General features: G+C 36.7%; 1 protein-coding gene and 1 pseudogene across 5 annotated transcripts in view; both read right to left on the reverse strand.

Annotated features, from left to right (window-relative positions):
* ZCWPW2 (zinc finger CW-type and PWWP domain containing 2) overlaps positions 1-23,736 on the reverse strand; it is a 115,268-nt gene that overhangs the window by 54,634 nt on the left and 36,898 nt on the right. For 3 of the 5 annotated variants that reach the window (XM_064496813.1, XM_031469800.2, XM_064496812.1), the window contains exons 2-3: positions 18,730-19,089; positions 10,583-10,742 (exon numbers count right to left, since the gene is read on the reverse strand). In XM_064496813.1, coding sequence (XP_064352883.1) covers positions 10,583-10,742; positions 18,730-19,076 — 507 coding nt within the window. In that variant the 5' untranslated portion in view covers positions 19,077-19,089. Of the gene's footprint in view, positions 1-10,582; positions 10,743-18,729; positions 19,090-20,943; positions 22,070-23,736 lie in introns of those variants that run through there. The other 2 variants (XM_064496814.1, XR_010384967.1) reach the window with 2 other exon arrangements.
* On the reverse strand, positions 19,096-20,934 carry LOC116158168 (NADH dehydrogenase [ubiquinone] 1 alpha subcomplex subunit 1-like; annotated as a pseudogene).

Below are 23,736 nucleotides of genomic sequence, written 5' to 3' on the forward strand. Positions count from 1 at the left end.
ACAAAGTAAACAATAAAAATACTATACCTTTTCACAAATATCTTCTCTAGTTAATGCCAGTGAACACAGAAAACAGGTATTTATGGGGAGAAAACCTGCTATACGGTGGTTCTGGAGATTCACTGAGGAACCACAGGGATTCTCAGGACACTCCCCAGTATGGAGGTTCAGGAATACACATTTTTAAAGAGCTCTCTGGAGAATATGATGATGAGAAAGTTTGGGGAACCAAAATCGGAGTAAAACAAACAAACAAAAAACCAAAGCAAACCATGGCATCAGAATACCAACATTTGCATTAATAATAACCAATTACTTCTAAAGTTACAGGGGAATGAAATAAATGGTAGGTTTTAATGACAGCCGCAAAGAGGCCCTACATTTATGGCTAGGAATCAGCGCACTCAACATGAAGAAGGGAGCTTTCACATCTTTGTTCATTTCTGAAAAGCGCTGGTTAAAGGTTAAGTTAATCAATCAAGCTGGCTGAGTTAACAATAGGAAACCAGTAAGAAGGGCTTTGTGATTGTCCAGTTTACCGATGAGAGCTTATTATGAATTTGATATGCTTATGAAGATTAGAAGCAGATGGTCCAAAGTAAATCTCAAGCAGGTCGACATATAATGTAAAAACCTGGGGCCTGTAGTCAGAAGAGTGGGCTTGAGTCCCAGGTCTGCTGCTTTGTGACCTCAGGGAAGTCATTTAACCTGAGCCTCAACTTTCTTAACAATGAACCAAGATCACAGGAGATAGTAAAAGGTACTTTGTAAAATGTAAAGCATTTTTGAAATGTTGGTTATCAATGTCATAAATGATCAGAAAATAAACATTTATCATTTAGTTTCTGCAGTCCCAAATAAATGAGATACAAACTCTATTCACAATAGAAAGGAGCTGACTAACTATTATATTTCAAAAGGTGTTCCACTATTAAAGAGTCCACACAGGAAACTATATTCAATATCTTGTAATAACTTCTAATGAAAAAGAATATGAAAACGAATATATGTATGTACATGTATGACTGGGACATGATGCTGGACACCAGCAATCGACACATTGTAACTGACTATACTTCAGTTTAAAAAAAATCCATTGCTATTTCATTTACTAATTTCTCCAATGCTTATATAGTATTAAGTGTCAGGTACAGTCTGAAGCACTTCACAAACAACTCTCTTTAACTTCTCAGCAAGCTTACCAAGTAGGTACTATTATTTTCCTCATTTTACAGATAAGGAAACTGAAGCACTGAATTTAGAAATTGCTCAAGCTCACATAGCTAGTGAGTGACAGAGCCGGAATTCAGACACAGGGACAGGCATTCTAGCTCCAGAATTCATGGGCTCAATGACTATAAAATGACATTCCACTAAAAGGCAATTCTGTTGCACAAATCTCAAAGATGGTGTTATGAAGAGCGTCTAGACCAGATGGGAAGAAATAAATTCTGTTAAAAATGACAGGAAACTGCCATCTGGCATTTTCTGTATCAGGTCATATTTATATTGCTTAGGAAAAGTTTTTCTAGGATGATTAATCAGCACTTAAAAATTTAAATCGCCACTGAATGTATGGTTAAAACGGTAAAATTTTATGTTATATATATATTTATATATACAATATATATGTATATATTTTGGAGCTTAGAAAAAAAGAGGCATCTTTATAACTTTGCTGGACAAAGGGGATTCACAGCAGGCTAGTGCCTTCAAAACTGTGAACCCCTTATGTTATATTTATTTTATCATAGTTTTTTAAAAAGAATAAAACTCTTCAACTTATTTATTGTGTACAGTTTAAAGTATTTTACATACTCTGATTTCAAGCTGCAGAATTTTTATTTTGCAAAACTGAAGATACCACGAAGTCTGTAGCAAGAAAGTGTTTTACTGCTGTGAAAAATGATAGGGAAGTATTAGTAACATGTTGATGAAAGAAAGCACGGGAAGCCAGTGAGTCCACAGATAATTTGTAAGGCCGTGCTAATCTCAAGTGCTGTATCTCCCACAGCTCCAGCCAGGCTGCCTGCTCCAGCTGGGGATGTTCAACAGAACTGGGAGAATAGGTTGAAAATCAGCCATGAAAATAAGCCTGTGCTCATTTGCCCTGAGCCTTAGAAAAGTCAGGATTGGCTTAAAGGATTTTAAGCAAGAGTCTGAATAGATATGCAGACCTGAATCTAATAGTGAACATACGTGGTTGCTATTTTCGACTCCACATATGCTTGTTTTTTATGGAATATATGTTTACGGGAAAACAATGGCTGTATTTATTACAGACAGATGCTCAGATTCTGTTTAAAAATAGAATCATACAAGCAGGTGGGAGATCTCTGAGAAGAGGACGGTTAAATATGTCACACAATCACAGTGCATATTCTGTGATCGAAACAAAATGGTAAGGAAGTGGTAACCCTGGAATTTATTTTCAAAGTCAATTTAATCAGCATTGTTTAAGGGTTTGCCTGAGTCACAGACTGTTCCTGGCCCTGGGTTACAAGATCCTTTTTTTTAAAAATGAAGAAGTTAATGAAAAGAAAAGAAAAAAGTTAGTATATCAATTGTAGAATTTCAGTTATGACTGTGAGTTTTGGACTTCACCATTCCCTAATGGAAGAATGTATCCAAAAGATACTCCACAACTGTTTACTAATTTAAGAACCCGACATACAGACTCATTATAAGACAGCCTTACTCATAAGGGATATGTGGCTCTGAAGGCAATTTAGTGAGCCCTGTATTTTGGCTTAAAAACAGTGATCTGACTCTGGTTTCTTTAACAGAAAATAAGCTCTTCTGGAAAGCTGAGAAAGCTACATACTGGAATTTCTTTGGAAAGATGATTGCTGGTGCACTGAGGAGTCGATATGAGAAATCCAGTTCATGCTTAATACATTTTTCATGCATTTGATGATGGGCAAGGTAGCCACCTGGTCCTTCCTTTATAAACTGAGTACAGTTGGTCATATTATTTGGATTTAGACTTTTAACTTCAGTACAAGTTCAAGCTATCTAAATTCATAAGAGATGAAGTTGGGAGATGACAAAGGTGAATTTAAGAATTTATTTGGAGCAGCGAAGTCAGCATATATAAGTGTGAATGAATTTAAAAAAAAACAGAATAGAGATAGGGAAACAACTGGTTTTATTCAGCTGCAAAAAAACATGAAAGATATTATTTCCTAGTCTCCTTCCAATTCCATCAAAGAAATCTGAAGTATTCTTGGGGCATGGCTGATCCTGGGGACTATTCATTCACCAAGGAGTCACATTAAGAAGGCTCTGACCTATCTCCTGCTTTCAAGGGGTCGTAGCACTTCTGTTTACACTGAACTAGAAAAGCAAAGCAGCAGTGGCCACTTTCAGTCACGGACTGAAGAGTCAAAGGATAAGGTGATCACTCAGTTCTATTTCCCTCAATTTCCGAAAGCACTGTATTGGTTGATTAAAAAAAAAAACAACACTACAATCATGTCTTTTTTTGCCATTTGCAGCAAAATGGATGGAACTGGAGATTGTCATACAAAGAGAAGCCAGAAAGAGAAAGAAAAATACCATGGGATATCACTTATAAGTGGAATCTAAAAAAAATGAGACAGATGGACTTATTCACAAAACAGAAATAGACTCACAGACATAGGAAACAAACTTATGGTTACCAGGGGCAGGGGGGACGTGGAGGGATAAATTGGTAGTCAGAGATTTACAGATACAAACTACCATATATAAAATAGATAAACAGCAAGGTCGTACTGTAGAACCCAGGGAACTATATTCAATACCTTGTAATAGCCTATAATGAAAAAGAGTATGGAAAGGAATATACATATATAACTGAATCACTATGCTGTACACCGGAAACTAACACAACATTATAAACCGACTGTATTTCAATACTATACTTCAATAAAATCATGTCATTTTTCACAGACAATCTTAGTCACAAGAAAAGATATTACTCTCCACCTTGTCATTCTTGTTTTTTTTTTGTTTTTTTTGGTACTCCCTCCTGTAGATATGGGTTTCTAGAGGGAGGAAATAAGTAATGTAACAGTATATTTCACGTGTACTTACAATGATAGTGTCAACTAATGCTTATTAAGAGCCTACTACATATACTAACTACTATATGTAAAATAGATAAACAGCAAGTTCCTTCTGTACAGCACAGGGAACTATTTTCAATATCTTGTAATAACCTAGAATGAAAAGGAATATACGTGTGTATATGTATGACTGAAACATGATGCTGGACATCAGAAATTGACACACTGTAACTGACGCATTTTAACTGACTACACGTCAATTAAAAAAAAGAGCCTACTACATGACAAGCTCTATGCCAAATACTTTCTGTGCATAATCTCAGTCAAGCCTGTAACAACTTTAGGAGGCATATACTGTTATAATCTCCATTTTAAGATGTGGCATGTGGGATTTGTAAGGGGTAAGTGGTCTGCCTCAGGACAGACATCTAGTCAGGAACACAGCCAACCTGCAAACCCAAAGAACCTAGCTCTGGAAGTCTGCCTTTTAACCACTATGACAACTTCATTTTTCTCCTAATATACATTACTACAAAAGTTTTCTTGACAGGTTATTCACAAATTGTTCACAGTTACAGAGACATGTTCTAATTCCCTCAGACTTTTTCAGACCAAAAACTAAAGGATGCTTAGAAAACAAACAAACAAACAAACAAAAAGCTCTTAACCCAATAATGCCAAAATTACAGCAAATTTTACAAAAAATATGGAATTGGTATAATAAAAATCTACTGAGAGTTTGGTAGCTGTATAGATTATCTGCCAGCAGGAACATGGTGCAGAAACACACACACACACATATACACACATACACTTTTCTTTTTCCAAGTGTGATTTTCCACTGAGAATTGGCTCAATCAATTTGTATCCAGCTTCACTTCATTACCTTAAGAGCAGAACACTGCCTGATGCTCTAGTTATAAGCTAATTTGCTAAACCTTATTAAAGACTACATTCTTAGAATTTGGAGCCTCGTAAATCTTGGAAGCAAAACACTTGCTCAAATAGATGTTAATCCAGACACATCTGTCAAACGACTACTGCAAATGTAATCTGAAAATATCAGAGTCCTGTCACTAGTCCTCCAAAGGGGAGCACTGAGCAACAAATAAAGAGCAAGCGTACCAGAAACTGCCATCATTCAACGTGTATATTAGAATTAAAAGGTGAAAACGTTCCTCATTTCATAGGAGGCGCAAATGTAGAAAAACATTCAACAGTAAATCAGACCACTGCCTATGCATATGTAAACTGGCACAGTATAGAAATAGAAAAGAATCGGACCCTATAGTTAGACATCTTGGTTCCAATCATTGCCCCATCACTTGGCAGCTGACTGACCTTGGACTAGACATGTAGCCTGAATATCAGTTTCTTCCGTATGTCAAATAACGATGTCTATCTTCATGGGGTTTCTGTAAGACTTTAAATATGATATTTATTATATCATTATATTGTCTACCCAACCCTTGGCCTGGGGTAGGGACTCAATTACGTGTTTTCTGTTTATGGGCTTGTTGAGTTACTGGAGTCACGGCAGTGCACACTGACATCAGAGCTCTGTGCTGGAGGATATTTACCAGAACAAATTTATATTCAATGTATCATCAATGCTGGTAATTTCTACTCCATGTTTATCGTTGCACAGAAAAGAAATCAACTTACTTGATAAATTACTATAGGATAACAAGTTGTGTTATTTCTATTTACAGACTGGGGGAATGAGGGTAATGTGATTTCAGTCACTTGGCTGCCTTCTCAGGAGTGCTGAAACTTTAGGAATGGTATTTCTGAAGATACAGGTTACAAAGAAGGGTGACATCCTCTGCACTATTATTAGTGTGTCTGTTAGAATATCCTAGGGGCTCAACATGAGGCCTGTGTCTTCTTCATACTGCATATCTGTTATTCGTTGGCAGCGCGGGCTTTTGCTAAGAGTGATCCAGGGTAGGGAACCAACATTCAAACATTATCAGTCATGGAGCCACAGAGCAGAGGACTCTGGAGGATGGTGCTCTGGACCCAGGCACATGCTCAGATATTAATCATTCACTGAAACTCGTCGGCCTCACCCCACCACGAGAGCTCCACACATGCAGCTCTACTTTATAACAGGAAGGCAGAAACCTGGAAAAACTTGGTGAACAGCACTCACGACCACCCTAATTAGGAAGCAGAGTTCCAGAAGTTGCAGAGCTCAGGTTTAGCAATACGGTATTGCTCCCTTCTCATCTCACTGGAAAATACAGGCAACTTCATATTACAATGGGTAAATACCCAAACAACATCTGGTACCCCAAGAAATGGCTGTATATCTACGGGGATATACTACATACAGTAGAGGGCAGTCTATTAAAATATATAACAACAACAAAAAAATCCATTCACATCATGGACCAAAAGAATCCCCTAAATTTTACCACAGGAGCATCATAGCATCATGAGTGAACAACTAACATTTTCTTCACAATATAAAGAACTAGAAAAGGGTAGGCCAAGCAATCATTGATTGGAGTACATAACCTATTTCTAATAAAAATTAAAATGACTCTATGTAACCTGTAAGATAGATGATCAACTTAAAGACACTAGGAGTATTAAGTTTCAAATTATACATCAGCAATTTATCAGCAATAGATTATGTATACTGCTGAATGACAAGAATGACTTGAAAGCTGTTTTCAATGAGGCTGTTACCACTGGGTGAGACACGTGAACCCAGGGCAGCAAGCATCATTCCCAGGCGAAAGGAAGTGAACGACTAACAAAGGAATCAGGAGAAAAGCAAAGTGAGACAGGAAGCCGCCACCACCACTGCGTTCCTACACTAGAGGGGATAAAACCAGAAAACTCTGACACCTCAGGTTGAGAAAATGTGGTCAGTGGTTCTCTCTCTCTGGGATGCATATGAGATTCATTTGAGGGACTTAAAACTACTAAGGCCTGGCTGGCCCTCCTCCCAGAGCTGATTTAATGGATCCAGTGGAGTGGAGCCCAGTGAAGCCCAGGCACTGCTTTGTTTCGGTTGCCGTTTTGTTGTTGTTACTGTTTTGTAAAGCCTTTGAATGCAAAGCCAGGCTTAAGAAATGCTAAACCAAGTCATGCAGTCTATCAAACAAAAAGGAAACTTGCAAATAATGGGTTCTGCAGACCAGCACCTACTAAATATAAAAGAAAACAACATTTGTGCTCACTGGGGAAAGAATTGTATTCCATCCATCAGTTCTTAAAATAGTTACCCAGCACATATCCACGGCTATTTTCTCTGAGTAATTACCAGAGTGACATCTATTTTGAATACACACCATAAGAGAATCAAGGTTTCTTTAAAAGAGGGAAGGGAATTTCAGCTCTTTATACCACTGACCTTCTAGTAAGTGAAGAAAGTAAAATGTATGAGTGAACTACCATAAATTACAAATACGCAATCTAAATATTGCCTTCAACTTTCCTAAAGTACATCCTAGAGTATCTATGAGTGATTTTATTTATTGGGGAAAAGCTTATCTATCACCTGTATGAATAGACAGTGACAGAGCTCTGTTTTCTTTTCAACAATAAAGTAAGTTACGTCGGGGGGTCCCCTAAATATATCACCTAGGGCGACTACTCAAAAGAGTAGAGACAACTATGAACATTTTCAGAATTTAAAACTTAAAAAATATCGTATTTTCTCATAACCGCATATAATGTCTTTCTAGAAGAGCTTATTTCTCTCCCACTGTAAAACATACTGCAAAATAAAGATAAGCCATAGTCAGTGAAAACCCTGAAATATTATTTAATCACTTGTTAAACTAAGCTTGCTCACATTAGGAGAAAATGATGTTGAGATAATATATGAAGTCAGCTTAAGCAGTGAGAGCCATGCATGCCTACCTTTCTTTGTCTACCTTTAGAAAAGCAGCTCAGACAATGGGTGTCTCCTTCGTCTCTTCTACAAAAATCTTTAAGAAAGTCTACACTGGGGGGAGGATACAGGGCAAGTGGTAAAGCGCATGCTTAGCATACAGAGGTGCTGCATTCAATGCCCAGTACTTCCTCTAAAAATAAATAAATAAGTAAACTCTCCCACCTCAAAAAAAATTTTTAAAGTCTACACTCTCCTATACATTCTTTTTGTGTAAGTGATCTTTTCTGTGGGGTGGGGGTGTGAACTGAATACCTGTATCAATGTGGTTCGCTGCAGAGACAGCATTTGAGGATGTAGGCGCTCCAGTGCAGAGAGGACTATAGGAGATTAAATTCCTGGGAAGTCTAGGCATAGAACTGTAGGCTGAAGTCAATACTATCTCCATCTCCAAGGGACAGAGAAATCTCAGCCATCCCTGGGTTAGACTCAGTGTGATATTATTCATTTTCAAACAATTTCTGTATGTATCATTGTGGACCATCTTTCGATCTTGGTTGCCAGTATCTCCTGAGTTGACCTCTTTGCTTTCTTGATTTCTCACTGGGGCAGTGAGGCTCCCGTCATGGGTGAGTCTCTCCCTCCTGGCAAGTGGAGAGCCTGACACAGCTGGGAATAGGGAACCGGAGCACAGCAGGACGGTCTGGCGGGCGCCGGCTGAGTGTGAGGGAAAAGGGAGCAGAAATTGCAGCCTTGGATGAAGAGACCCACAGAAGAACGTGCCACCATTATATCAGCTCCAAGTGAGGAAGTAAAGAAGACACGGACGAGGAGAGAATAAGGGACAAGTACCCCGCATGACAGCAGGGAGGAGAGCCTGCGCTGAGTCTGCGGGCACCCAGTGACTCATCCACCCAGAGCACCCAGCCAGTCGGGGAGTGGGTGAAACATACACTTAATTTTTTTCTGTCCTCATTCTTGCTTTAGGAGGCTGCTTAATTTAAGCAGCCCTGAATTCCCGGGTCTTTGCAAGAATTTCTAAGTCTGCTTTCATGCTTTCCGAAGGTTGAAAACTTACGGCTTCTGATTCTTGAGTTTACTTTTGTTTGGCATCAGATTTTTTCCCTTGTCCCAGGAATGAATGGTGGGCTCCCTGCAATCATACTACTCAAATTTATCCTGACAGAACTCAACTCCTGAGAGTAACGCTAGTTCAGATGATGTAAAAATACACTTTGATTTTTTTATACATATTTAAATAGGATTTCTGCAGAATGCCCTGCTCTTTATCACACTGTCAAATATCAGATTCTGAGGTCCGCTTCACGAGAAGCTAGGCGGCTTCCCTATCTTTCAGAAGAGGGGAGGGGCACAGAAGGGAGGGCACGCCTTCCTGTCTTCTGTGGTTGCCAGCAGGAGCACATCCAAAGTGGCAGAGCAGAGAAGGTGCCTCCCACGAAGGTGACTGGCTCACAACTACCGTGAGACGAATGTAAGTCATGTCATTCCACACCTAAAGATTTTTACTGCAAGAGCCTTCCTTGCCAGCTGCCTTCAGGCTGAATGGAACAAAGATACTGTTTATGCCAGAGACACAGTAAAAGTTCACCGGAAAGTGCCTCAAATTTCCACCAGTTTACTCACACTGTGGATTCAATGGCATGCCTTAAATGTAATACATCTGTCTGTATATTTTCTCATATATATATATATATATATATATATATATATATATATATATATATATATACTTCTCACTATAAAATAGAAATCATCCAAATTGAATCAAAGGCATTCACATTTCTGACATCTACTTTTTAATCACATTTCTAATAGAAGCATGGTTTGCAGATGAAGTTTCAGTATTAGAGTACAGACACAGATAACTGGATTAATGTGCAACAATTAAACCAATCATGAAAACGAGCCCAATTCACTTAGTCTCACCAGCTTGAGAATTCAGCCTACTCGTTAATCGCAGTGTGTGATTTAAAATTTAAAAAGAGTCAAAAATACTGAAGGAGTTAGTATAATGAAATATTCTCTTTGAAATTTGAAAAATCTGGTTGATTCCATAATTAATTTTTCCTGTGAGCTAGGGCTACAACTTAGAGACTTCTCAAGAGAATTAAAAAATTACCAAATGATAACCTTAAAAGTGTTTCAAAAGGCAATTAAGTCTTCAGTTGACTTATACTATATTGCCATTAGAGAAACAGAATTTAAAACTATCCTCTGGGTATTTTTATGTCCACACTTCCTTTAAAAAAAGCTACTTTAAAATACAAATATTTGAGGGAGAAGGGGGGTTGGAAGGGACAGACTGGGAGTTCGAAATTTGTAGATACTGACAGGCATATGTAGAACAGATAAACAAGATCATACTGTACAGCACAGGGAAATATACACAAGATCTTGTGGTAGCTCATGGTGAAAAAGAATGTGACAATGAATATATGTATGTTCATGTATGACTGAAAAATTGTGCTCTACACTGGAAATTGACACAACTTTATAAACTGACTATAATTCGATAAAATAAAAAATACAAATATTTGAGTTTAAACAAATAATATATGCCATTTTGTGTACATAAATATGAAAGTAGGTAATTACGTATCTTTGAGGATCTGAGACAAATGGCCATCATTAAAAACAAAGGCGTTGATGTTACTGCACCTACCTCTAATGTGATACTGTAATGTCCAACAAACGATGCCTGGATCCACGACCGTGAATGGGGGTCACCCAGGAATTCCACGTGATACTGCTCAACATTTCCATCCCGGTCATGAGTCACGTATTTCCCTTTAAAAGGATCAGGGCAAAGTATTCCTGGCCAGCTTTCGAAAGAAAATATTTTTAATTATTTTGATGTTTTCAAATAAGGCAGACATTAACATATATGTCACAATCTTATTTCACATTTCCTCCTTTGAATTTTAAAAACTTTTTCATGAATTTCAAACATATTCATAGTTTCATCTTTTTAAAGTCGGAGATTCAATTGATGCAGGTAATCATTTGTATCTTTGTAGATACAGAAAGCTTTGAAATAGTCACATACTTAAGATATTCATAAAATATGAGGAGAAAGAATTATTAGACAAAAGAATGATTTCCAAGGTCTCTGAGAGACATTTAGGCACTGCTAATAGGAAAGATAAGAGACTAAAGGATTCATCAGATTCATGGCAGGCTCGAATCAAGTCTTACCAGTCAGAATGATTAATTATGCAAATGTTAACCCACGGACAGGGCTTCTGACAGGGCAGAAGAGAGCCAGTGTTTCATGAACCAGGCCCGCCAAAGGGGTACTGGTAGGTTAGGCTAGGATGACACTGGAGATTGTCACGACTCTGGGGAAAGTGTTGAAATAGCGCTCAGCAGTTCTGTAACGCCCCCCACCCTCCCACCCCCACCCAATCTGCCCCACTGGCCATGACCAAATCGCTAAAAATCCTCAGTATTGGAAGTAAGGTTTATCCTTTACTGAACATAAATCCTTTAGGGGTGTGTTCTTTCATGACATAAACCTCTACAAATCCCTTGATATGTTTCATTTTCCCATTTGGCAAAAACATACTACATACATCAACTAAGTTTTAGCCCTGTTACCAATCTTTCGTGACTCTGATCTACTGTGCAGAGGAGAAAGCAGGCAGGGAAGGCAGCAAATAAGACCAGGAAGCTGGGACTAAGGAATGTACAGTAGAAATCTTACTGAATTTTATTTTTTTTTAGTTCTTATTTTGGGGGGCATTTCATTATTTATTTATTTAAATACTTTACTGAGGTGAAATCCACAATCTAGAAATTAACCATTTTTGAAATGAACATCTCGGTGGCATTCAGTACATTCACAATGTTGTGCAAACACCACTTCTGTCTAGTTCCAAAACATTTAAAGCACCCAAAATGCAACCTCTTACACATTAAGCATTTTCCCTCTCTGGGCGCCCTCCTCCAAGGCCCTGGGAACTGACTGAATTTTATAGCCCACAATCCAAAATATGCCTATCTGATATACTCAAACATGCAAAAATCTGTGCGACTGTCAAGTTCTACTTCAGTTTGCAGCACTACAGAGCGAAAAAGATAGTGGGGTTCAAAATAAAGCATCCAGGCCCCAGCTCTGCCTTCAGCCCAACAGGAAGCCTCGAGCGGGTAACCAGGCGTCAGCGTGACTCTGGCTCCTCGCTGTGCTGCTTCAGAGCTCAAACGAACCCGTGCTTTATGCACATACATTTCCTGGCAAATTGCAATACTGCAAAGTGCCATCATTATGGTCTGAATTGTGTCATCCCACCAAGCCCCACCCCTGTCCAAAGTCACATGTCGAAGTCCCGAGCCCCAGTGCCTCAGAATGTGACTGTATTTGGAGAGAGGGTCTTTACGGAAGTAACTAAGTTAAAAGGTGGGCCCTGATCCAACATGACTAGTTTTCCTATAAAAAGAGAAGATTAGGACCCAGACACACACAGAGGGAAGACCACGAGAAGGCACAGAAAGAGCGACCACCCACAGGCCAAGGAGAGACTTCAGAGGTCAACCCTGCTGACACCTTACATCAGACTTTTAGCCCCCAGAACTGTGAGAAAAGAAATTTCTGCTATTTTAAGGCACTCAGTCTGTGGCAGCCCTAGCAAACTAGTACAATCATGTATCAAGTAAGATAATTGGTACAAGTGAAAAGTAGAAAGAATGATAGAAAGTTTTTTCCTCATTTAGATAATTATTTAGAAACTAGATAAATTAGATACTTAGATAATTTTAAAATGTAAAGGAAGCTGTAAATCATGTCATAAAAAATCTGAAATCACAAAGATACAAAATCTATAAATGGCCTGGATTTGAGGACTCTAGCTTCTTAATCTTCTGCTAAATTATCCTTGATATTAAAATTATATTACAGTTATAAAGTCATAAATATAGAAATGTATCTTCCATAACCAACCATAAAAAGACTTTACAGATATAAATTGATAAAACAATGTAAACTAAGGGAAATATTTCATGCTTACTATTATTAATGTAAAAAAACAGATTCCAGGAAGTTGAGTCCCAAGGACAGCTGTCAGCAGGTGGTGACTTGGGGGCCCCAGTCACTGGGTGGGTGAGGTGTTGGAATGGAGCAGGCACCTGCTCTCTGAATGCTGGGCAGCATCCTGTAGCTCTTGGGTCACTGAGCTGGGAAGGAGACATGGGGGGCTGGCTGACTGCTAGCCCCGGATCATGGAAAAGGAAGGGCTAGAAAATTAAAAATTGAGTCAGACTATCTGGAACCCAAAGCAGCCTGATATTTGGAAGAACTGGAAATGATAATGGAAAGTCAAGTGAAAATTTAGGACCTAAATGAAGACCATCTGGTTATTATCAGGTTCATGTCACAGTATCTTATTGCTATTTGGCGACTCTGAGCTGCGCTTAAGAGTTAAACTTGGGGCAGTTTATCTTTTAAACTTACAGTGGAAACCTACATTTCTGAAGGAACCCACTCAAAAGAAGAAGACTTCAACAGGCAGATAAATGACTAAGAATGAGCGGTAACTATAGCGGAGACCCCCCACCTTATCAAAAGTTGAGGAACAAGTGGGTCCTTCAACATGATCAATGGCTATTTTAAAAGCAACGAAAATGTGACTGTTACATTATCATGTGTTTAAACTCATTATAAAATGTAAGGAGCTCACGTTTAATACCAGGTGATTTGGATCTCACAGCAATTTAAAAAAGGCTCACTGCCAACCAATACCAAATTATAAGTAGCACCTATTCCATTCGGTGTAAAACAGTCTTTTCTAACAGCTTTTCTAACACTTAACACACGAAAGAACGAAATATTTTGCAGTTATTATGTGTAAGATGAGCCACTACTGTTCTGACATAAATTCTGATACAACTATTTTTTAAGTCAACCCTATTGGGCCCAAGAGTACTCAATTTAAATCTATTAAATATAAATAAGAAGAGATGACACCTAAAAAGAAGTAGAAGCCAACAGAAGAAAAAAACCTCCTGTTCATTATTTAAAACATTATATTAAAGAAAATACTACATGCTGATTTAAATATGAATTATGGAAAGTATTACCAAATGTCCAAATAACTGGGGCATTTTCAGGTGGTGCAAAGAAATTCTAACTCCTAATCCACACATCTCAGCTAAATCAGAATGTAGCAAACTGCAAGAAAAGCTGAGTGGAGGCAACAGATGCGGAAAGCGTAATTACTTCCCCCACCTGCTACATCCATCATCTCTGACTTGCTGTGATTGAAGAAAGAAGTTGAAGTCCATTTTTTGCCCTCCCTCTGACCTCAATTTGAGTTCCAAAACTGTCAGAGATGATAGTGCATTGAACATTCTACTTCTCGATTTTTCACTTTCATATTGAGGAGAAATTCTGTAAGTGTTGTCTGGGGACTTAAAGGTGGACAGGAAAAGTGAGAGCAGGCCACCCAAAAGAAGGGGATCAGAAATACAAGGACAGTGTAAGGTCAGTCTCAGAACTGGCGGGTGGTGGACGGTAAAATGTAAAATTCAACAAGGTCAAATAGACACCAGGTGTTGAAATCCACTTGCAGGACAAGAAACTTCAAAGGAATTGAAAACATCACAAAAAAATCTCACACATTCCTTCTCCAGTGGATATGATCTTTAATAAGATAGCCATTGCCTTCAGTCGAAGGTGAAGCTTAAGCACGGTATCTGTTGCCAGGTATTTGTACCCAATGAGAAGTACATAACTTTTATTTTCAAATTGTGATCTAGATGTTCAAGAAGACAGCAAATATTTTACTTGGGCCTCATTTCTAATTGCTGGGAAACAAAATGGATGAGTTGGAATTATCACTAACTTCATGTTATATTTGCCAAGGAATCTCCTTGCTGTATACCTAACTGCAGGGGCTGATGGGGAGAGGAAATTTCCCACTCGCACACATACACACGCATTATAAGAACATAAATCCATAGGCAGAAGAATGCAAGTGAGAAGTAATCAAATAAAATTTTATAATGTTGAAAGGGTCTAGTAGAAATCTCAATTTTTAAGCATATATACTATATCTAAAAAGTATCATGGATTGGTTAACTTACAGGCATATTTAATTACTAAACTGTTCAGACTACAGTATTTAGAATGTGCATATATTTTCTATAAATTAATTTTCATATTTATGAGAAATCTTTGTAAAATGTCTGTGTAAACATGCCCAAGGCAGTTGCCCTATATAGAACCCCGTTTCTCCTTACCAATGCCTTTTCTTATACTACGTGGGATACGCACTGTTATTTTAACTTTGAATATCTGTGCTCTTTCTAGCCCAATACAATGTAATTGATCATTGGGGAACCCTCCTGCACTGCTGGTGGGAATGCAGTTTGGTGCAGCCACTGTGGAAAACAGTATGGAGATTCCTCAAAAGACTAGGAATAGACTTACCCTATGACCCAGGAATCCCACTCCTGAGCATATATCCAGAAGGAACCCTACTTCAAAATGACACCTGCACCCCAATGTTCATAGCAGCAATATTTACAATAGCCAAAACATGGTAGCAGACTAAATGTCTATCAACAGATGACTGGATAAAGAAGTTGTGGTATATTTATACAATGGAATACTATTCATCCATAAAAAACGACAACATAACGCCATTTGCAGCAACACAGATTTTCCTGGAGAATGTCATTCTAAGTGAAGTAAGCCAGAAAGGGAAAGAAAACTACCATATGAGATCGCTCATATGTGGAATCTAAAAAAAAAACCAAAGCATAAATACAAGACAGAAACAGACTCATAGACATAGAATACAAACTTGTGGTTGCCAAAGGGGAGAGGGATGGAAAGGGACAGACTGGGATTTCAAAATGTAGAATAGATAAACAAGATTATACTGTATAGCACAGGGAAATATATACAAGATCTTATGGTAGCTCACAGCGAAAAAAGATGTGGCAATGAATATATGTATGTTCATGTATAACTGAAAAATTGTGCTCTACACTGGAATTTGACACAACATTGTAAAATGACTATAACTCAATAAAAATAGTTAAAACAAACAAACAGAAAGATTAAATAGGCATTGCTTCACTCTGTATAAGCCTCTCTAGCTTTTTAGCTTTATTGGAGAGGGTGAATTCTTCTGAGAAAAAAATACCTCTGAGATGTTGACAAGATTGAGGTTCTGAGCCTTCGAAGCTAGTCGTGAGGCCATGCGCTAACAAGAAGGGACCCCGGTAATGCGACACTACTAAGTGTCTCTGTAGCCAGCTGACTGGTCTTTTCGCTTGAAATTTCAGCCTCTCTAACATTTCCTAATTAAGAGCTGATGTTTGGCTGTTTTTCTTTAGTAGATCAATTCTATCCTTATACTCTATGACTGAAATTTATTCTGTTAGCATCTTTCTATGTATTTGTGGTACTGGATAAGCCATACAGCTGTGGATCTGAGTTTCTTAGTCTGTATTTTAAGTCTGTGTTCATCTGTACTTAGTTCATAAAGAGGAATATATGTGAGCACGTAGCCAAATGCTTTCCGTTCTATCCAATAATCAAGAACAGAGATACAGCTGTATTTGGGGGCATTCTGACGGTCCTAATCTGAGATTAGAAATAATTTAGGGACTAGAGTAGAATATTCTTCATTTGTATTTCAAATCCTAACCCGCAGTTACAAGCACAAAACTGCAAAAGAAATTCCTAATCAAATTTCTAACATAAAATTTCAGATACAATGAAAAGATTCAAATCCATTTCCTGAAGTAGAGTTAACTGAACCTTCAGAACTTCCATTAGAAAATACAAATGGTCTGCTTCCAAAGTGTTCATTTGAGATATGAAAAATGACAGGGGACTACAAATACCTTCATAACTAACTTCAAAAATGTGTGTTCACACTGATGTCTTTTAAAAATATTTGTTCTTACATAACTATCTAGTTCCTCCTCATGCCCATCCTAATTATTACACAGAAGTCAATTATATATGTATCTGTATATATGTGTGAACATTTCACATTTAATCCCTACAAGAGTTCTCAGTAACAAAAGGTGCATATCTGAGAGATTTCCACATCTGAAAAGATATTCAGTGTAGTAGTGTGCTCAGACTGCCATAGGAAAATGCCACAGATTGGGTGGCTTAAATAACAGAAAATTTTTTCTCACAGTTTTAAAGGCTAGAAGTCCAAGATCAATGTGTTAGCAGAGCTGGTTTCTCTTGTGGCCTCTCCTTGGCTTGCAGGTGGCTGCCCTCTTGGCGACTTCACATGGTCTCTCTTCTGTGCACAGGCATCCTTGGGGTCTCTCTGTGTGCCCAACATTTCCTCTTCTTACAAAAACACCAGTCAGTTGGCATTAGGGCCCACTCTAATGGCTTGTTGTAACTTAATCATCTCTTTAAGGGCCCTTACTCCAAATATAGTCACATTCTAAGGTCAGAGGTTTAACTCACGACTTTTAAGGGAACACAATTTATCCAGCAACAGTACATGACAGAGTAAGAGCACAAATCTAGGTAATGACTTGAAGCCTCTTGTGTGTGTGTTAGAACACGCCCATCAGTCTCCCCATGAGAGCAAACATCTTACATTTTTCATGGAGAAAAGGTGAAAATAAATGAAAACAAGATGATGGGAGAAAAGGAAGATTTGAAAAGATAGGTGGCAAAACTCATGAAAGAAATTTTACAGTTTTCAATAAAGACTAAACTGGATGGAACACAAGAAAAAAATGAGTTCTATTGGTAGTTCCTTTAGAAAAATAAAAGCTGAAAGGGGAAAAAATATTTGAATTTAAAAAAATGAAAAGATGAAAACAGTTGAAGAAAAAGTACCAAAGATAACTAAAGAAGATCCATCATAAGTAATATAGGAGTCCCAAAATAAAATCAAAGCAATGAACAGAATAAACTGCTTACAATTAAAAAAAAAAAAAACTTGGGAGTTTGAGATTTACAAATGTTAGCCACTATATATAAAAATAGATTTAAAAAAAAGTTTCTTCTCTATAGCACTCTACAGCACAGGGAACTATGTCCAATATCTTGTAATAACCTTTAATGAAAAAGAATATGAAAATGAATATATGTATATATATGCATGACTGGGACATTGTGCTGTACACCAGAAACTGACACATTGTAGCTGACTGTACTTCAATTAAAAAAAACTTAATTGAAATAAAAAGACTTTAAAACTTATGCTGAAAATATACACTACATACTTGGGAAAATCAACTCAGCGGGAAACACTGAGCTATACAATAGTAAATATACAAAAATCTAAAGAAAAAAACCAAATCTTTTAGGTATCTAGGCAACAATTACAGAATACACTTTTTTTTTTCAAGATAGGCCATGCTGAGCCATAAAATAAGATTCAATGAAACTGACTACAATAGATTTAAATAAGAAATCAATAACCATAAGATATTTTAAAACTCCAGATATTTAGTGATTTAAAAACACACTTCTAATAACTCATTCCAAAGAAGAAATCACAAGCTGAATAGTAATAAAATACAACATATGAAAATTTGTGGGACTTAGCTAAAGTAGTACTTAAAAATTTATAGCTTTAATTGCCCGTATCAGGAGGAAAAAAGATTTGAATCAGTTATCTAAGTTTCCAATTTAAGAAACCAGAAAAAGAAAAATTAAACCCAAAGAAATCAGGGAAAGAAAAGCGAGATCAGAAAACACTAAATAAGAAACCACACCAAACAATAAGAGAAAAAGTTATCTTTGAGAAGTTTTGAAAATTAATAAACTTTAGCAAGACTATCTCTCAGCAGTTTACTATAAAACAACAACAAAAACCTTACCTTGGCCAATTCTGTAATTTGACCAAAACCAGGCTTCCAAGTGGGAGCTGTGAATAGACGATCTTAAATCCACTCTCATGAAGCTGGGACTCTTCGGGAAAGTCTTCTTCAGAAACAGAGCACTTATTATACCTTGAGTCGGTGTTCATGAAGCAGTACCACGGTTCACTGTGGTCAACTCTGGCTGCATCCTCACTTGACAACAATCTCCATTTCAAACAACTTTCATTCTCACACTGAACCCACACTTTGTTTACATACATCTTGTTTTCCATGGAGGACTCCATTGCAGTATTACACTCTTCTACTATTATCTTACTATCTAATTTTTCTTTTTCTTTTTCCATAAATGCATTCAATCTGGAAAATAAATCAGAGGAAAATAAAAGAATAAAGATTTGAAAAATAGGAAAACGAATATATGTATGTATATGCATGACTGGGACATTGTGCTGTACACCAGACTGACACATTGTAATTAACTATACTTCAGTTAAAACAAAGCAAAACAAAAAAAGAATAAGGATTTGAGAGTGTAAGGAGAAAAAGTTCCAGCCAAATTCTGAGAAATAGCTCTTTGATACCTTCTTCTTTTAATTTTTAAAAATTTGTTTAGAGGGGAGGTAATTAGGTTTATTTATTTATTTATCTTTTTAATGGAGGGACTGGGGATTGAACTCAGGACCTCATGCATGCTAAGTGTGCACTCTACCACTAGCTATACCCTAACCCGCAATATCTTTTTTTTATGATTTTTCTTTTTTCTTTTTATTATGCACTACATAATATACTGTATGCTACACAATACACTGTATAACCTTCTAGCAAAAATAACTGAGTTATTTTTCATCAGGAAAGTGCCCTGTTAATCAATGTTCTCCAAACCCTTTGACACATAGTAATGATTAACTCCAGAGATGCACCTATCTCTTTCCATCAGACTCCTCTGATACGGATAACGGGCAATCCTTTTTCCCTTGCCCCGTTACTGAACCTGTGGACGCGCGCAGTGGCCACTCCCGGGATGAACAAGCAAGCGGCCATGACGGCAAGCCCTGGGAGAATCTCGAACCGCATCGTGCTGAGAAACCAAGAACAAACACTTCTTTCCAGGCCCCTGAAAGGTGACCCGGCTTCGGTCCCTTCCCGATAAGCTCCCCCATACCTTGACTACCCCCTCTCTATCCTGTAAAGACTACACTCGTTGAACGTGTTACGTTTCCACCTACCCAGAAACAAAAGAACAAAATAGAAGCCTCAATCACTCTGGTCACAAATACTCCAAAATTAAAAAGAAGAAAAGTCTGATATAGTAGAAGAATAGTAGAAGTTAATTATAATACCTATTGTACTATTATTAGTACAAAGCTGGTAGATATCCAATACTTTTGCTGTAATAAAAATGAAATCTCATTCAGTGCTATGAGGCAGACATTATTCTAAGTGCTTTATGCACACAGCTTACATAGTCTTCACAACCTTCATATGACCACTTTTAGGGGGAAAAGGAAAGCTACGAAAAGTAATTTGTTTAAGGTTCCAGGTCTAGTATATGGTAAAGTTGGGATTTAAATGCAGGCAGGTTTCCCTCCCCCACAAATTCTGTGATCTTACCCACGAGACTGTACTGCCTGCTGGCTATATGATGGATATAAAATGAAGCAAAGTATTTCACCATACGAAAATTTGGAATTTATTGTTAAAAATTAAAGTAATCTTTTGCTTATATAGTTTGGGGTCTTTTATCCATTAATTCAAGTGATATGAGTAAAAACTTCCCAGAGCTTTTTTATTATGAAAATTTTAAACACATAAAAAAGTTAGAATTACACGATTAAGTCCCAAACTACTAGCTTCAAGAAGAATAATGTGCATACTAAAAATAATTAATATAACTGAAATACAAGTAAAACTAATTATTAGCAACTCACTTTGCAATACAAAACCTATTTTTCAAAAAAGACTTAGAGATACCATATTAATAAATTAGTAGAACACTACTATTCAAGTAGAAGCGCCATTTGAAGCAGCTCTTAATTCTGAGTTAATTATATATTTAGAAACTCACTTATCACATACTTTCCCATGGTCACTACAAAGTGCTTTAGAAAAAAACTTGCCAATGTATTCCAACAGGCATAGTTCACAATTTTTGACCTATTAATCCCACTCATGTGAATGTATCCAGAGAAAATAAACGTAAAAGAGACTAACCTACACACTGCAAGACCAACAATATTCACTGTGCACGGTTTGTCGTACTGAAGGAGTGGAAAAATCTAAAAACAGGAAGAACAAAACAGGAAGACAAATACAAAATTTTGCTAATGATATATATTTTTTTAAAATTTGGCTAATTCTTTAATTGGTGAGGATATTCATGAGGAATAACTCTGCATTTTAGATTGCAGTTGAAGTGAAGTCTTTTTCTCTACTCTTTGGGTCACTAGACAGTAGAGCAGAAATTTTTGAGTCCAGAATTCAGAGCCAAATTACATGTGAATTCCTGGCTCCACTAATCACCAGCTGTACATCCCTGGGCAAGGCACTGTTTTTCATTTCACTTCACATTTGGTGTAACTTCATCGTGTGTGTGTGTGTGTGTAACAGCTTTTTTGTTTTTATTTCCAATCCTTATGTCTTCTTTACTAATGCTGGCTAGGACATGTATAATATGGAAGCCATGATAGTGGACTTTTTTTTTCCTAATTTTAAAGACAGTGATTCCACTATTTGACAATAAAGTCAAATATATATGCATGTTTTTTGTAGAAACCATTAAAAGATAATAAAAAGTTGTTTTCCTTCAATTACCAGTTTACTAAGAGTATTTTTTTGGGGGGGGGCGTTAAACATGAAGTGGTGTTGAATTTTATCAAATGCTTTTCTGAAGACTGAGGTGAATATAAGATTTTTCTTTTTAAATCTGTGAATCAGGTAAGTTGTGTTAATGAATTTATTAATGATAAACCCACTTGCACTCTGAGTAAACCCTATATGGCCATGTCACAAGATTTTTTTCTTTAACATACATTACTGCATTCAGTTTATTAACAATTATGAGATTTGTTCATATATGTGTTTATAGGTGAGATTGGTCTATTACTTTCATTTCCCCTTTTGTCTTTTTCTGGTTTTGATATCAAGATTAAAATGGTCTCATAAAATGAGATATAGAATATCCTCCTTTATTGGTAAGTTTGCTTAAGGAAGGAATTTCTAATTTTGTCAAACATTTAAGAATTCTAAAGGGGCACAAACTACTATGTATAAAATAAATAACCTACAAGGATAGATTGTACATGTACAGCACAGGGAATATGGCTAGTATTTTATAGTAACTTTAAATGGAGTATAATCTATAAAAATATTGAATCACTATGTTGTACACTTGAAGCTAATATAATAAGTCAATTATATTTCAATCAAAAAAATTAAGCAACCAGAAGCAAACAGAACAAAATGTTACTATCTGCTAAGTCCATGCAGTGAGTACATAGGTATTTCATTTTTTCTCTATACTGGAAATCTCTCATAACTAAAAAACTGAAAAATTAAAAATATTGTTTAAAAAACCATAAATTAGTAAAACTGATAGAAACTTATGAATCATGTAGAAAGCATTCTCTACAAGATTTGCACAAATACAAATATTTGCTTATTTTCTCCAATCTGTCACGAAACAAACTGAGAATTTTTCTTGTAATGAATTTTAAATTTGCAAACAATAAAGGTTTCTTTGAGAATACAAAAAAAAAAAAAATTCCAGGGTAACTACTGTACCTGTCATTATGTTTCTTTCACTCTGAATTTGTTTATACCATTTTTTTCAGTTCATTTATCTTGTCAGAGTTTTGTAAACAACCAGAGTTTCAGTCTTCTTATTTATTCATTTTTATTTAATTTTTGTAATTTCAACTTTTTTTATTTTCAAATTTAAACAATTTTTATTCTATTTTTATTTTTAAATTTTTATTTCTTTATTATTGAGTTCGGTCTTCTTATTTATTTTTTCAATTCTATCTATATTAATAGCTGCACTTTATTCTTTCCTTCCTTCTACTTTCTTTGGGCATTCTTTGTTGGTCTTTCTCTTCTTGAGTTGATGCTTAGTTAATTCATACTCAATCTTTTTTTTAAACTTTATTAATTTTATTATATTGTGGTAAGAATACTTAACATGACATATACCCTCTTAATTTTTTAAGCATGTAATAGAGTATTTCATTTCAGCTTAAGGAACTCCTTTTAGTATTTCTTGTAAGGCAGGTTTAGTGATGATGAACCCCTTCAGTTTTTGTTTGTTTCAGAGTATCTTTATCCTTCCTTCAATTCTGAAAGACAACTTTTCCAGAAAGAGTATTCTTGGTTGGCAGTTTTCTTTCTTTTATGAGTTCTTTTAGAATTTTGAACATATCATCCCCCTCCCTATCTTCACTCTTTTTTGTTCTTTGTGCTCCTCTGATTGTTTGAGTCCAGTGAGCTATCTTCAAATTCATTGATCTTTTCTTCTGTTTGATCTAGTCTGTTGTTGAATATTTCGTTTGAATTTTTAGTACATATATGATTTCTTTATAGAATTTTTACATTTCCTTCTTCTGTTGAAATTCTTACAGTGCTCCTGCATTGCTCCCCTGACCTTGGTGAGCAGCTTTATAATGATTTTGAATTATCTGGCACGTAAATCACTTATCTCCCCTGATTTTTTCACTGGGGCAAGCCAGGGGGAGAAGACATGGAACATTTATTTCCACATGGCCATTCAGGGTCCCATGGGACTACTAATTGTGTGCCCTATTAGTTCTCAGATGCAGGCTAATTAGAACCATTAGGCAGCAGCTGAAAAAGTATGCAGTCAAATCCCTTCTAGGGGAAACAGGGGAGTCTTGTGTTTTTGCCTGCTCCCTCTGTGCTGGTCACACATACATCAGACATCACCTATTTGTCTTCTGTGGTGAATGCAGACTTGAGAGTTTCGAGCCCTTTTGGTTCTCTAAGACTTGGGAG

Source organism: Camelus dromedarius, chromosome 17 (genome assembly GCF_036321535.1).
Source record: "Camelus dromedarius isolate mCamDro1 chromosome 17, mCamDro1.pat, whole genome shotgun sequence".
NCBI classification, from domain to species: domain Eukaryota; kingdom Metazoa; phylum Chordata; class Mammalia; order Artiodactyla; family Camelidae; genus Camelus; species Camelus dromedarius.